At 43.8% G+C, this 16,063-nt stretch overlaps 2 protein-coding genes across 6 annotated transcripts in view; both read left to right on the top strand.

The window, feature by feature from the left end:
* The window catches only part of DHRSX (dehydrogenase/reductase (SDR family) X-linked), a 233,957-nt gene that overhangs the window by 50,962 nt on the left and 166,932 nt on the right, over positions 1–16,063 (top strand). The gene's annotated exons all lie outside the window — the stretch shown is intronic.
* Positions 6,679–13,802, top strand: ZBED1 (zinc finger, BED-type containing 1). Its single transcript, XM_014960303.1, has 2 exons — positions 6,679–8,865; positions 12,853–13,802. The coding sequence occupies exon 1, from the start codon at positions 6,733–6,735 to the stop codon at positions 8,818–8,820; it is 2,088 nt and encodes a 695-aa protein (XP_014815789.1). The 5' UTR covers positions 6,679–6,732; the 3' UTR covers positions 8,821–8,865; positions 12,853–13,802.

Here is a 16,063-nt window from a genome sequence, read left to right as displayed (position 1 = left end):
CCCCGCTGCCGCTTTCCGCCCGCCGGGGCGGCTGGCACCGCCGGCCGCGGCCTCCCTGCCCCGGCCGCGCCGGGAGGGGGACGTGCCCCCTGTCTGGACGCTGAGTTCCTCGGTACCGGCTGTCACTGGCTGACAGCCTCCGAGCTGACAAGTGAGTGGCACTTGTCCTCTTCTCGGAGGGGCTTCAGGTTAGTTGCCGGTGGGAGAAGTTAATGTTTTCGCACTTTTCCGATTTGGGTCAACAGCATGCGTAATACCGGCTAGAGGAAACTTTGAGTTTGCCAGAAAACACAGATCTGCATTTCCTCTTTCCCTCACGTTACTCTTGAAGACTTTAAAATGCTTCTGAGTTTATAAACTTCCAGAAAACTACGAGTCCGGACGGACGCGTAGGGGATCGTCAGAGCTGTGCCTACGACTGCGGGCACATCAGTGCCTTCAACTTTCTCTGCTCAGCAGCAAGTGAGCCTTTGTGGCTCTGCAGAGAGTCTTCACCAGAGGAACAGTGAAAAAGAATAACATCGAGAGGGCACAGTGTTTCGGGAAGGAGATGGGGCAGAGGAGGAGGTTGTTTTAGAGAATATCTCAAGTGCTGGGGAGGAGATGGGACAAGTACACCACATAGTAAGAGCATATTTGTGCATTTCATCACACATGCTGTCCTTGGGTAGTGTTTTGTCTACTTTTTATCCATTCCCGATTCTACTGCGATAGGCTGGGATTTTCCTTTCCTATTCTCAAAAGACAGAGATAAAAACTCCAAACAAACGAGAGAACGCTGGTGACAAAAAGGGCAGATGTGCGTACAGTTCAAAGTCATCTGAGCATTTTTGTAGCGTTAGTTTTTCTTGGCAGAGCAAAGCTGGGTATTGTGCCTAGGGTGTGTAACACTTTCCAAATCTTTTTTCGAACCACAGAGAAACAGCATGACGAAAATGTGACCGGAGTGTTTTGTTGCAGTCTGTTCTTAGCTACTATTAAATTAAAAAAAAAAAAAAAAAAAAAAAGTGTTGCATTTGGAAATGCCGGGGGAAAGCAGTGAAGATCCAACCTGGGAAATGTCAGCTGCCTGAGTAGGACCAGGGAAGATTTGACAGATGTGGAAAGTTTTCTTTCAGCCCTGACTTGGGATGGTTTCTTCCAAGGACAAGTAGTTTCCTCCTCAGATAGTTGTTTGTGTGCAGTTGCCTCTTGGCAGTTACCTGCTGCTTCTCTTCAACTCGCTGCGTCCAGCCATTGCTTAAAAAAGTGAATCAGCTTGTCAACGGGAAGTTGTGTTTTTTTTTCTTCCCAGAGTAACCTTGTTTCCATAACTTCAAAATAGCGACTGCAGTGCAACAGAGAGTGAAAGTGTTGGTTAGAACATGCTTAATTAAAGCTTGGATCAGTAAACTACACTGACTGTAAGAAAACTCCCAAGTAACTTTTCCAGACACTAACCTAGGAAGGTGCGTATGTTTAACATTTTCTATGTTTTCGACGGGGTGTCTGAAACTTTTCAGCAGTACAGGCATTTTATTGTCAGGGTGCCTTTCCTGGGGGAGAGCCTGGAGGGGGAAAGCGGGGCTGGGGAGGGCAGGGCGGCGCAGTCAGCCCTGCCTCCCACCCCATCCCCTTGGCCCCGGTTCCCCCGTCACAGCTCCCACTCTTCATGCGGCAGCCGTGCAGCTCTGCCCGTGGAAGGTTTCAAACTGAGGGATGCCCGGTGGCTCCTCCTCGAGCTCCGTGGGTGAGCGAAGGGGTCCAGTGTGAGTGCAGCCCTCCTGCCTCTGAATTTTCCAAGAAAAGCTTGTGCTTGCCGGGAAGAAGTGTTCAGGATTTCAAGACAAGTAACCCATATAAGTTTTGTTTTCTTTTCTTTTCTTTTTCTTCACCCTTACTTAGAGTTGCATGCTCTTGGCACATGTGCTTTCGCATGGCTTTTAAAAGTCACCATCTATTCTATCCCATCCTATTAGGGTTCATCTATCTAATTTTTATAGATGGGATTCAAGACAGTTTTTTTGTGAGGGAAAGAGGGTAGTTTGAGCTCTGAAATCTTGATTCAGTGCAATAACTTGGTAATTGTTTTGATTTGCAAACTGAAAAGGTAGTAATATTTGCTACTGAAGTGAACCTCCGCTCCTGCCCCAATAAGGAGTAGGAAATTTGGTCTGAAATTCTGACCCTGAAGCTCAGGGAAGGGAAGTAGAGAGCTGGGAGGATAAACGGTGTGCAGTCAGTGATTGCTTTACTGACTAAAATCAGTGTGTGGAAGTAAAGGGGAACTTATGTTTAACATATATTAAAACATTTTCCAAGTACTAATCGCATAAACAGTGTAACAGCCGATATGTAGTGTAAATTGTGTTAGTGTTCAGAGGTTTAAACAATTACTAGTTTTATTAGAAGTTACTGCTTGGATGTTTGGGTTTTTTTTATTATTAGTGCTTGATCTTAATTAATTGGAAAAAAAATGCCCTATGTGACTACAGATCTTGATATCAGCAGCTTTTTAAAAGCAAAAAGCTAATCAGTCCATTGATAAAAGACAAACTAATATTAGTTGTGGGACCAGGATATTAACACAGGAAACGTGGTCACTAAAAGTCAGCCTACTGATAACAAAACTAGTTCATATAATAGTGTTAATCTCTTCTGATATTCTAAAAGCTTCTCAAGGAATTCATTTGGTATCTTTTTCTGGAATTTTCTACTGTACATCCTTCATTGAAATTTGGTAGGGGAAGACTAAATGCTGAATACTTGGTAGTTTTGAAGTCTTTGTAGTAAAATTTAGTACGTGTCATATAGAAAAGTGTCTCTGAAGAAGGTGGTAGCATGGCTGAAGTTCAGAAGACCTAAAAGCTGACTCCTGTTCTTCCTTAAAGTGAATGAGATATCATTCATATTTTTAATTTGCCCCGATTTCTAGTTAATCGGTATCACCATTTGTAGTGAGTTTCCTTACAATTAATCATGAAATATTAAATTAGGAACATGCTTCTCTTAATTTCAATTCATGTATCGAGGGCTTTTAGTGTATATGAGTAAAGCATAATGACAGACCAAGCACTTCCTGCTCAAAGCCCTACGAGCTGTAGGTTGTAAAACATCCAGAGAAGCAGACCAGGTAGAGAGCGACCAGGTAGGAAGGATTGTCAGCAGGCAAAAAAAAAGTTGCATCTAAGAATTAATCCCTCTCCCCCACGCACACAGCTGAGAGAGTTATTTAGGTAGTCTCAGAAGTGAGGAAATGCTCATTTTCTGGTTGTCTCTGCGCTGGATGAGGCAGGGCTGGTGCGACAACGATACCTACCGTGTAATTAGCCAGGGTGCCATCGCTGTGCGTGCACAAGGGGCAGAGCTAAAGTTGCAGGGTGGCTGCACGCCCCGCGTTTCCTCACATCCCCGTGCTCGGTTTCACAATCCCAGTGACTCTCATACGGGGTTTTGAACCTATTTTCTTCGTCACCGGGGAACCAGAGCCCTGCCTGGTGCAAGGGGTGGCATCGCCATCCCTGGTGCTTTGGTCCAAGCCCTGCCCTGGAGAGGTGAGTCATGGGTTTGGGTTAGGACAGTCAGGGGGGGTCTGAGAGGAGTGAGGAGGCAGCACAGCCCACCCCAGGGAGAGCAGGGATGAAGTGATAGGGTTCCTTCTTCCTCCTCCTCTTCCTCCTCCTGCTGCAGCTCAGTCTGCTGCGAGGCCAGCAGAAGGATCCTCTCTGCAGGCTCTCAAAATCCTTGGTACTGGCTGGTGGTGTTGGCCAGGTGCGTGGAGGAGGCGAGGGAAAGAGCAGCTTCTCCGAAGGTGCGCTCTGTCTCAATGTGGGTGGGAATTCAAGGGAGAAAGGAAGAGGCGCGTTTGTAGCCTTAAGGCTTCTGTGTGCAGAAGGGTTTTCAGCAAACCAAAGCGGCGCTAGTTGGTTTAGCATGGAAAGTTCGGCGAGCTAAAAAAGAGCATTTCCATCAGCTGCACTTGTAACAAGCTGCAGCGCTTCCCAAAGGCAATGAGGTGCCTCATTCCCAGTGGATTTTGTTCTGCAGGGTGCTGGTGTCTTCAGTTTGGCTTAGAGTTGAAGCTCTTAGAGTTGAAGCTGCTCTGGATTTTTGCCAAGCCTAGGCTATGAACGCTGTGTTTTCGGCAAGTGAGGGAAAAACTACCTCCTCTTATAGAAAAGCGAGAGATGTGGGGATTTTGTTGGTTTGGTTTTTGGGGGGGGGGGGTTTGTTTTGTTTCTTTTTTTCCACAGGGCAAGTTATGCTGTATAGCACTTGACGAGAGGCAGGGATGATTAGCAGTTTATACTTGAGCTATTAAGACAGCTGAAGTGTGGTTTACAGCATTATAATAAAGGCTCTGTTATGCTGGCATATCCTTAACTGTGTTAGTGCTACTCTGTGCTGCTATTGCCAAGTGCCAGATCCATCTCAAAACAATGGCAAAGCTGTGACATACATAAAAGTGAAGGGTGGGGTGAGTCTGTAACACTCCCTTGCTCTAAAATAACTTGCATTTTATCAGTCCCTGATGAACTTTTTATGATCCAAGGTGTGTCATACTAATTTTAAATATTAAAGACACATCGGCTCTTTTATTAGAGTGGCTTTCAGGAACTGCCACGTAATTGCAAAGGAAACTGTAAGATTTAATGAAATGCCAGGAACCTCTGTACTTCCTCAAGACACCGTGTCATGGATTGAAATGGAGAGATCTGAAAGCAATAGTAATACATGCTGATATGAAATATTTTGTCAATGCACAGTCTGACGCTATGGCACGGTTACATCATTGCACATTACACCACTTTGTCTTTCAAAATCATGACTTTTTGTTGGATTGCATACCTTGGTGCTGTTGATATGCACAGCTCTGGAATTAGGCAGCATTACCATGTTGAATCAATAATTTATCCTGGCAACTTAAAAGGAGTCACTGAATGAATCACAGCAGAGGGCATGCTAGCAGTCAGAACATTGCCCCCCTCAGGAAAAAAAAACAAAACAAAAAAAACCAAAACAAAAATTAACCCCCAAAAAAAGGTCTAGGCCCAGAAGTATATCTTCAGAACAAATCCAATAAACTGCTTGCCCTGCATCTCTCATTCTGCTTCTAAACAAACAGCTGTGTTTAAATAAATATGTTTAGTCTTGGTAAACCTGTCTTCAGTTTTTCATTCAAGACGTTCAGGAAGTGCTGCAAAATGCCAGCCGTAGTTCAGAGAGGAAAACATCTTTTCTTGGGAATGTTCATCAATGGCAGAAAACACACCGGAGAAGCTTGCACACGTACATTTTTTGGGGGATATTCCCTTGCAACAATATGAAAAAGTCAGATTGTTTCTTCCTCCCCCAGCCAGCCAGTCTTAGCACCCGGGGATTTCTGGGCTTGGGCGCCGGTGCAGCTCCTGAGGAGCAGGGAAGGAGCGGTGCCATTGCTTTCAGGCTGCCTGCAGGGATGCTCCTGGTGTTTCTCTCCTGCTCTCTTCCCCTGGGTTTTTGTGGAGGAGGTTGCATCCATATTTAACTAATGGCTTCCTTCTCCTTCCCGATCCCGGCCAGGCCCCTGGCGAAGGGCTTGTTGCTGTCACGGTGGCTCAGCTGGTGGTGTGGAAGGAATGGAGGAGCATCAGCCCGCAGTCGTGCTGTGCTGTGGCTTGGCTTTTTGGTGTAGCGGAGTCAGCCCCGGCGGGTGCCAGCTGCCAGCACTGTGCACAGGGACGCTGTAGGCCTCAAGTTGTCCTTGCATGTGACTGTTTGCACAAGAAGCGTTTTCCTGTGCAGATATTGAGGTGCAGATTGCCAAGTCTTGCCTTATCGCCACACTCATCTCTAGAGTGTCACCCCCTCCCGACTTCTGTAGCCTTTTGAAGAAAGTACAGCAAAATTATTTTCCAGCTGATGTGGATAATAACATTTATTAGTGCTTCCCTGTCCGCTTTTCCTGTAATTATAATGCGCTGTTATTCCAGGAACCACAATTGTGAACTAGTAGTTCAGGAGATGGCTTTGATTTCAGAACGACGAGGACAGGAAAGGTGTCAGAGGCATATTGTTGATCTGCATGTAGGTTCAAACTCCTTTTCCTTTCATTTCAGTCAGAAAACATCTTTACATTTCAGAGGAGCAGATTAATGCCATAATTTGCATCACAGATTTTTTTTATTAGTTTTTGTTTTTAAAGCAAACCCTGGAACAGTTAGATTGAGCCAACAAAACCTCTTTCAAAATAAACAAACAATAAAACCTTTGCTCCTTCAGTATCAAGTTTCAATTGAAACAAATGTTAACAGTGAAGTTCAGTAGCTCTTAGGCAAGAGGATGTTGGGCCAGCCCGAACTATAACTTCAGAGGCAGGAAAACACTATAGCAGATGACCAGTTTGTGTGACAGTAATGGATCAGCTCTGTGGTGGTGGTTACGCTCTCTGGACCCAGAATTACGTAATTCCAGAAGCAAGATTTACGCAGATCTTCTAGCTCAGTCTCACAGCAGAATATGATACATTAAAACCCTTCTTAATTTTTGACATTCTGATGGGTTTCTTGTAGGTACACTTCCTGCAAATCTCATCTTTAAATTTGCAAATGTAATTAGTAAGGTAGGTTTCTTGATACGTTTGCAGAAACGCTGATTTCACATAGTTAAGTGTGGTCAAACTTGTGCTTTCTCATTGTATCTTTATCTTACTGCCTTTATCAGGTACTCATTAATGAGTGAAGGATCAAAAGGTGGGACGGTGGCCAAGAAGCAATGGAGAATAAAAGTTTAGAAGGTTCCCCATCAGACCTAAAGTTAGTGGCTCACCCAAGAGCAAAGAGTAAAGTGTGGAAGTACTTCGGGTTTGATACCAATGCAGAAGGATGCATATTGCAGTGGAAGAAGATCTACTGCCGTATTTGCATGGCACAGATTGCCTATTCAGGAAACACATCCAACCTTTCCTACCACCTTGAGAAAAATCACCCAGACGAGTTCTGCGAATTTGTGAAAAGCAACACCGAGCAAATGAGGGAAGCCTTTGCCACCGCATTTTCCAAAATCAAGCCGGAGTCGTCGCAGCAGGTCATTCAAGATAGCCTCATCATGAAGACCTACCAGAACTACGAAAACAAAAAACATCAGGACCTGACATCTGCAGTCATCAGCCTGATCTGCGAGGGCATGTATCCGGCCTCTATTGTTGATGAACCCACCTTCAAGGCCCTCTTGAGAACGGCAGACCCCAGGTATGAACTTCCTAGTCGAAAGTACTTCTGTGCGAAAGCTATTCCCGAAAAGTACAATGCCACTAGAGAAATTGTGCTGAAGGAGCTCACCGGGATCCTGTGGTGTGGCATCTCCACGGACATGTGGAGGAGCGAAAACCAGAACAGGTCGTACGTGACTGTCGCGGTTCACTTTCTCAGCAGCAGCCCTGCCAACTGCTTGGTGGTGAACTCGCGGTGTTTAAAAACGTTTGAGGTGTCGGAGGATAACACCGCCGAGACTATCACGCGAGTCCTGTATGAAACGTTCATCGAGTGGGGGATCAATACAAAAGTCTTTGGTGCTACAACAGATTACAGTAAAGACATTGTGAAAGCTTGCTCTCTCCTAGATATTCCCGTACAGATGCCTTGTTTGGGGCACACTTTTAACGCAGGAATACAACAGGCTTTTCAGCTCCCTAAGCTCTGCAGCCTTCTTGCCAGGTGCCGCAAGCTGGTGGAGTACTTTCAGCAGTCTACGGTTGCCATGTACATGCTGAGCGAGAAGCAGAAGCAGCAGAATATCCTCCACTGCATGCTGGTGAGCGACCGTGTTTCCTGGTGGGGAAGCACGCTCGCGATGCTGCAGCGCCTCAAGGAGCAGCAGTTTGTCATTGCGGCTGTCCTGGTGGAGGACAGCAACAACCACCACCTCATGCTGGAAGCCAGCGAGTGGAATACAATCGAAGGGCTGGTGGAGCTGCTGCAGCCTTTCAAGCAGGTCGCAGAGATGATGTCTGCTTCAAAGTACCCCACGATAAGCATGGTGAAGCCACTTCTCCACATGCTTCTCAATACTACCCTGAACATCAAAGAGAACGATTTGAAAGAAATCAGCATGGCAAAGGAGGTGATTGCTAAAGAGCTGTCAACCACCTACCAGCACACGCCTGAGATAGACATGTTTCTCAACGTTGCAACTTTCTTGGATCCCCGCTACAAAAAACTGCCATTTCTTTCAGCCTTTGAGCGGCAGCAGGTTGAAAACAGAGTGGTGGAAGAAGCGAAAAGCCTGCTGGAGAAAGTAAAAGAAAATACCTTTAGGACTGAAGAAAAACTCTTCGCTGTTTCAGAAGAGCCCCCTGTGAAAAAAATCATCATCTCTTCTACTCCTCCTCCTACCAGCGTCATCAACAACATGCTCGCAGAGATCTTTTGCCAGACGGGAGGTGTGGAAGACCAGGAGGAATGGCACGCTCAGATTGTTGAGGAGTTGAGCAACTTCAAGACACAAAAGGTCCTCGGTTTGAACGAAGACCCGCTGAAGTGGTGGTCTGACAGACTAGCGCTGTTTCCAGTTTTACCAAAGGTTCTTCAAAAATACTGGTGTATTTTGGCCACAAGGGTTTTCCCTGAACGCCTTTTTGGTTCTTCTGCTAATGTTGTAAGTGCAAAGAGAAACCGGTTAGCCCCAGCTCATGTGGATGAGCAGATCTTTTTGTATGAAAACAGTCGGAATGGGTCCGAGGCAGAACCGGAGGATGAAGATGAAGGAGAGTGGGGTTTGGAACAGGAACAGATTTTTAATTTAAATGACTCGGTAAATGTAAACAACAATTTCTTTAATATCCGAGACAGTGGGTTTTTTTAACAGAACTGCTGCGGTACATTTAATAACAAACAAACAAACAAAAAGGTATTTGTCTTAAGTTACCAAAAATACTTCTGTTTTATGCTATGAATGCTGTAAATATTGAATGGTTGTAACAAACTTGATTTAGCTTCCATTGTCTATGTTTTTCCCACTGTCTTAAAACATGAATGACTTGTGATTAAACAGCACTGAAATGAATGAGGAAATAAATTCGACAAAGACCGTGATTTCTGATTGTGGCCCAGATTTCAGAAAGCACTTACCCATGTGCTTCCTTTCCGCTCACTTCAGTGGGAGACAAACACATGCTTATGTGCTTTCTATCATAAAAATGTTTTCCTGAATTAGGACCCTAAGCGAGGGAGTTTCTAAGATTTATGCCTCCATTTGTAAATCCTGTGTGACTCAGGATGTTAGCTTTAAATTTTGGATTTTAAAACAATATGTTTAAAATCCGTAAATCTGAGCAGCAAAGATTTTTAGAGTGTAATGATGCTATGGAATGAAAAAAGATCTTGAGCCTGATTTTCTTTTTCACTACCTCATGTCTTAGGCCTGGTCTATGCTAGAAAAGTTCAGCTGGTATAATTCTGTCAATTAGGGGACTGATGTGTTATTATTTTAACTGATACTGTGCTGGCATAGGCTGTAGTGTGGATGCACTTATACCGGGTTAAGTTATTTTTTCTTTCCAGTGTGCTGTAAATGGTATAAACACTTCTAAACTGGTATTTCTGTGTTCACATTAGTCTGGTTTTACCATTTAACTGCAGCAGCTAAATGGCAAACCCTTTTTTTTTTTTATTTTTTTGATGTCTAGGCAAGCCCTGATTGTAGTCTCTTGTGCTTTTACAAAGTGGTAGGGAAGCGTGCGTGGGGTTGGGCCAGCTTTGTGTTACCCTCTCTTGGTGCAAAGCGGGCAAGGCATCACGTCCCTCCACGGTGGGGGGAGAGAGAGGGCGGCGAGACGTGTAAGGGCCGCGGGTCTAACAGTCTGTCTGTGTTACAAAATCCTTAACCTCTTAATTTAAATGGGGACTTCGTCCAGGGTAGCTAGAAAATTTTTGTTGGCGAGAAGAGCAAAACAAAAAGCTTTAATATTATGTAAATATATTTAAAAGAAGGGGACCCCTACACTTCCCCACATGTATTTAGTGAGTCTTTAAGATTGTTTTTTATTATGTTAGCACTTAAAAACTTTTTTTTTTCCTTCTTGTCTTTTTTTGATTTTCAGTTTGTAGAGTGGACTTCAGTCCACTCCAGTCTAATGTTTGAGTACTGTTTTCCATTAGTTGTTGTGTATTGTAATTGTTCCCTTTGTGTCTCTATGCCTGAGTGTTCCAAACCCTTTTTAAGAACTTGGCAAACAAGGAAAAAATGAAAGAAAACCAACCCCGAGCTCCCTGTCTTTTATGAAATATTGCAGGTCATAAACAAGATTAGAGTTCACGCTTGGCATGGAGTGGGATGGCAGCCAGCATTTTGAGGTTCAGCAAGACCAAGTGCTGGGTTCTGCACTTGGGTCACACCAACCCCAGGCAGAGCTACAGGCTTGGGGAAGAATGGCTGGAGAGCAGCCTGGCAGAAAAGGACCTGGGGGTGTTGGTCTACTGTCAGCTGAACATGAGCCAGCAGTGTGCCCAGGTGGCCAAGAAGGCCAATGGTATCCTGGCCTATATCAGGAACAGTGTGGCGAGTAGGACCCAAGAGGTGATGCCTCCTGTACTCGGCACTGGTGAGGCCTCACCTTGAGTGCTGTGTCCAGTTTTGGGCCCCTTAACACAAAAAAGACATTGAGGTGCTGGAGCGGGTTCAGAGAATGGCAACGAAGCTGGTGAGGGGTCTGGAGAGTAAGTCTTATGAGTAGAGGCTGAGGGAGCTGGGGTTGTTCAGTCTGGAGAAGAGGAGGCTTAGGGGAGACCTCATCACTCTCTACAACTACCTGAAAGGAGGGTGTAGAGAAGTGGGGGTTGGTCTCATCTCCCAAGTCACAGGAGATAGGACAAGGGGAAATGGCCTCAAGTTGCACCAGGGGAGGTTCAGATTGGATATTTGGAAACATTTCTTCACAGAAAGGGTTATCCAGCATTGGAATGGGCTGTCCAGGGAAGTGGTTGAGGCACCATCCCTGGAGGTGTTCAGAAGACAGGTTAACATAGTGCTTAGAGACATAGTTTAGTAATGTGGGGGGTTCTTTTGTATGTTTTTTTTTTTTTTTTTTTTAAATCAGAGTTAGGTTGATGGTTGGACTATAGATGCTCTTAAAGGTCCCTTCCAACCTAGACAATTCTGTGATTCTATGATGTTTCCCTGAGGTGTGGGGAGGACTCTTGGCGTTGTCCAGTTACAGTTAAGGTTTGCTTGTGGTTTTGGTTTTGTTACTGGTGTCTGGCCCCCCCACCTTGGCTTTAGTCTACGGCGATGTGGAGGGTAACCTTCCTGGAACAAGGTCTATTGAAGATGGGCTGTTACTGTTCTGGAGGAAGAAAGTTGGTTTTTTTTTTTTTTCATCACTGTGGTACCCACAGACGTTTGGTTGTAGAAGGAGCCCATCCAGGAGGAACAGAAAAAAACATGAGAATTTGGATGGAATTGAATGTATTGCCCAACTGCTTGTTTATGTTTTGATTTAATAGTCTTTGCAAGTTTGAGGCCTCTGTGTTTTTGTAGGTGGTGGGAAGGGGTGGGTGAGTGGGTAGAACAGACAGAGGTTAGAGTAAAGGAGTAAATAGTAGCGAACTACCCAGGCAAGTTTAAGAAAAAATGCATTTAACAGGCGGTGTGGCCCGTGTTTGGCTGTCGGTAAGCCCGGGTTTTCACTCTCCAGCCCCCTGAAAAATTAATTTGCACTTGTAAAAAAGTACCCGCACAGTGCATCCCGGCGAGCGTCGCTGCTCCTAGGCGCGTAACTCCCGCAGGTGCGTAGCAGGGAACCTGCCAGGGCAGCCAAGCCAAGCAGTGGCAGGGAGCGCCATCCAGCAGGTCCCTTTTTGATGTTACCCGAGCTCTTGTGACACCCCTGTCTTGGCTTTCATGTCCCTTGAGTGCCAGCTGGTGTCAGTCGCGTCCGTCCGCGTGCACCACCTCCACCTGCTGCCACGGCGCGAGGAGCTGTGCGAATGCTGGTGGGAGGCCTGCGGGCCCTCTCTCACAGGAGTGTGAATTCAGAGCCCCTGCCCTCGCAGCCAAGGCCCAGCCCAGGGCACCGCTTCCCCCCTGCCCGCCGTGCGGCCGGCCCCTCTTGGCAGCATCCATCTCCCGTGTCCCATCTTCATCCTTCTAGGGCTAAACGTACGCCGTGACGCTTGCAGGCAGTTTTGCTGAGATCGGTGCGATGCACTACTCTCTTCCTTCCAGCTTCCTTTTATTTTTTGGTATCCAAAATCAAACTGTAGTCGGGTCAATTGATGTGTCTGAGTTCTTTAAAAAAAAAAAAAAAAAAAGAGAAGAAAAAAAACCCCAAGAAACCCACAAAGCCATTGTTAGTCCTACCCATTGTCTGTGAGATTTTTATTTAATGTTCTAAGCCTGGAATATTGTTAAATAAACCAGAAAAATAAGTTAGTTACTAGTTTATTTGTCTGATGTGTGTTCATATCTGCAGCACTTTATGACTTTGAACTCTTCTGCAACAAGGGGAGGTTATATTCTAAGGTTTTGAAGCTATGCATTTATTTTCCTTTTGAACCTGTAAGTTATTAAAAAAAAAAAAAAAAGCTGTACAAATCTTTTGGATTAAAAAAAAATGAAGATGAAAAATGTCAGAAGTTTATAGATGGTTTCTCTCGCTTAAATACGTGTGGTGTTTTTCATTTAATGACATAATTTTCTGTTGTTTAGTTGGGTGGAGAACCAAAGTTGCGGAGCTGTTTTAAATATTGCTACAACATGAATTAAGCTGTGGTGATACTGCCAAGGGTGGGCCCAGAACACATTTCCAAATTACGCTATTAAATCAGATTTATGTACATGTTTCTTGACAGCTAATTTGAATCCACAGCCTAATGTTTCCCTTTCTCTTCGGTACAGCTGAGACATCTTTTTGGAGGGGCAATAGAGGAACTTCAGCTTTTGAGTGCTTTCATGCTGGAAAAGTACATTTTTAAACAGGCTCTCGGAGTACATACTTTATGTCAAAAGAAGAGTTGCCTTTTGCCGCCAGCTAAGTATTTCCAATTCAGGATTAAAATACGATGGCCTAGACAAGGTTTTTTAGGGTTAACAAGCCAACTAAAGGGAGTTTTGTGTGACTGACCTACCTCTGCACACATTTCGCCTCTCTCTGCCATCAGGGATTACTGTGAAGACAAAAGGGAAACCCTGAACCAAACTTAAGTTGAAAAGGTGAATTTTTCCAGCAAACCATGTCTGAGGTGCCTCGCTTTAAATGAAGGGAATAAAGTTCTGGATTATTTGTGAAAAGGGTGTATTATTTTAAGTTTCTGTCGTAGCACTGTATTAGATTAATTTGGAGGGTTTTCTTTAATTAATGTCATGGTGGTCCAATTAGCTTTACAGCAGCATTTGTATGCAGGTGGAAATATTAAAAGCAAAAGAAACACTAATTGGTTATTTGTAATGTTTTATAGGACCTCTGAAAACTTAAAAGTGACGTGTAGTTCATGATTTTTTCCTTTTTGTGTGAGAGCTCAAAAGGAAGGGGCTGCCTGAGGACATCGTTTCTGAAGCGGGATTGAACACGGAAGTAGTTCATTTTACGTATTCCCTGACAACTGGGTAAAAGAAACTGTATGCTGGAAAAATTGCATTTTAGTCTCTTCGTGCTGTACTCCTTTCGGTGGTCACTGTTTCTGAGGGTCCTTCTCAGAGGATGATGTCTTTCTGAAGGTCTTGGTGATCCCACTTGGTGGTACAGTGCTGCATAGGCTAGGCTGTCTTTTTGGCTATGCTGAGAAGACTGTCTTGCTTTGGCTCCTGCTTTTGTTTATGTTTTGTGGCTTTTTTTTTGTTTGTTTGTTTTTTGGTGTCTTGTTTATGTTTTGTGGCTTTTTTTTTGTTTTTTGGTATCTGAATGACTAGTCATCTGCCAAATTAAAGATATGTTTTATTTTTAGGGGATACAGGCAAATTGCAGAATTGTTTTTTCTTTTTTCATAACATTATTATTTGGTGCTGTAGAGAGAATTTAAAGATACAGTGTAATTTTACATCTGCCTTAAAAGCACATCATTAAAGCATGTCTAATGACTTGATGTTACTTAAACTGGAATTTCTAAACATCCCTACAGTTGCTGTATAATGCTGTCATCTTTACATACAAAAGCATTTCCTTTAGGTTGAACAATAAAAATCAATTAAATAGATTTTTACTGTTTCTACAGTCATTTTCAGTGTCCCTGCAGTTGGGTTAAGAAACCACAAGGGAAGTGAATTTACTGTAAAAAAAAAAACAAACACCCTAAAACACTGTCTTTCAGTTTACCTTGTGTTTTAAAACTTTTTAAGTCCTAAAACTTGATTTATACCTTTTTAAAAATGCAAAGACTGTTGCAGAAACTGTTTTCAAGTGAGAGTCCCTCTGACTCTGAAATGTTAATATTGTGATTTTTGAGCATTCATGTTGACATTTCCGTGCAGGGTGGCGTTGATTTCCCTTGCTGCCAGAAGAAAAGGTTAGTGTCCACAGAGGCGATGCTGCCGGCTGCAACGCTTTGAAGTGGTGATCTGATAAATCTTGGTTTTTTTTTCAGAGATGTTGAAAAGACTCTCACCTGCAGCACACGTGTGCTGGTTTCCATGTGTTACAATTAGTACTTATTTCCAGTGGCTTGAATTTGCAAAATCCTACTTTATCTCTGCCCTCCTCAGCCCTGTCTCCTCTGCCTGGGCAGAGCTCCAGGTGGGAGCAGCAGGGAGGAGGAGGAGCCCTGATCCCCGGCGTGTTTTTCTTCTCTTACAGAGACATTGTTCTTAGAGAACAGGTTAACTCCATGTAAAATGAGTTTAAACTGGGTCCTTATTCCTGTCTGCTCGGGCTGCAGTGCCTGTGCCGTGCTGCAAAAAGGCAGAGCCAGTGATTCCTCCCCCTGGAGCATTTGAACGCATTGCTCACTTGGACCAAAACTGCCTACGTAAGGGGGAAAATGCTGGGGAATCGGGCTCAGCACAGCTAGGAAAATGGCACAATAAGCAATAACAGTCCTTATTGTATGTTGGGGTAGGAACAAGACCTGCGCTGCTCTGGTTGGTTGGGTTTTTAAGGTAAACGTCTTAAAATGATGCTAGTTTGTGCTCTAGGCTGAAGCTGTGCCTGGGAGATTGTGTGATTATTCAGACAGATACTTCTGTATTTAATGCCAGTATAGAAAAGAGTACTCTGTGGCATTCAAATAAAGATTTTATGTAGAGGCTAAAGCTACAGTTCTTATTTGATAGATATTTTGGGGGTAACATTTATAGTGGTTGTACTGTTACACATACCATGGCCAGAGGTATTCAGAAGCGGCAGGGTAGTCCTGTTTTTAAGTACACCAGAGACAGGAGGGGATCCTTTTATTTGAAATAAATTAAGTAAGAAATGTTGCCTTTATTTTAGTGCTTTTAGGTAGAAGACTAATTAAAATGTATCTGTAAGTGCTTGTGATAGTATAATAATTTATCTAGGTATATTTCATAGAATCATAGTATCATAGAATCATCTAGGTTGGAAGGGACCTTTGTAGAGAATTAATTCCTCTGGTTTTCTTAGTAGGCTGAAAGCATGTCTGTGTTTGTCTGTAGCTGCGTGTGCACGATGTTACATCCAACAGTGATTCCCCAAGCAATGCAGAATAAGGTTGTTCTTAAAAAGGCAACTTCTTTGATTCCATATGATTTTCTGAATTTGTCATTGTCCCCAAATACATGCACTCAGGAATGAGAAATTAATCTTTTATTTCTTCGACAGATGCCACTTTGCTTTTACATTTTAGACATTTTGTGTCTCTCTGTAATCACCCTGTCTTTACAGACACTGTGATTGAAAGGCTTTCATTCTCTTTTTTAACGTGCTTTTTTTCTCATGAGTCATCAGTGAGGTTTACAGTGATAGGAATTTAGAGTCATAACAACAAAGATGTCAAGTCAGCATCAGGAAAGCTCATGCCAGAAACATCCCATCCCACGTCATGAACGCTGTGCTCCAAGGGAAAACTTCATCTTCTCAAACGTGGTTTTCTGATTGAGTGTGTCTGTGTGTCTGAGAAAAATAAAGTGCTTTTGCAAAAAACCACACAGTTCT

This window comes from Calidris pugnax, unplaced genomic scaffold (assembly GCF_001431845.1).
Source record: "Calidris pugnax isolate Ruff unplaced genomic scaffold, ASM143184v1 scaffold188, whole genome shotgun sequence".
Classification (NCBI taxonomy): domain Eukaryota; kingdom Metazoa; phylum Chordata; class Aves; order Charadriiformes; family Scolopacidae; genus Calidris; species Calidris pugnax.
This window is presented reverse-complemented; position numbering and strand designations above follow the sequence as displayed.

What these genes read in the sequence shown, in the direction of transcription:
- ZBED1 (XM_014960303.1), top strand. Translation starts at nt 6,733, where the DNA reads ATGGAGAATAAAAGTTTAGAAGGTTCCCCATCAGACCTAAAGTTAGTG.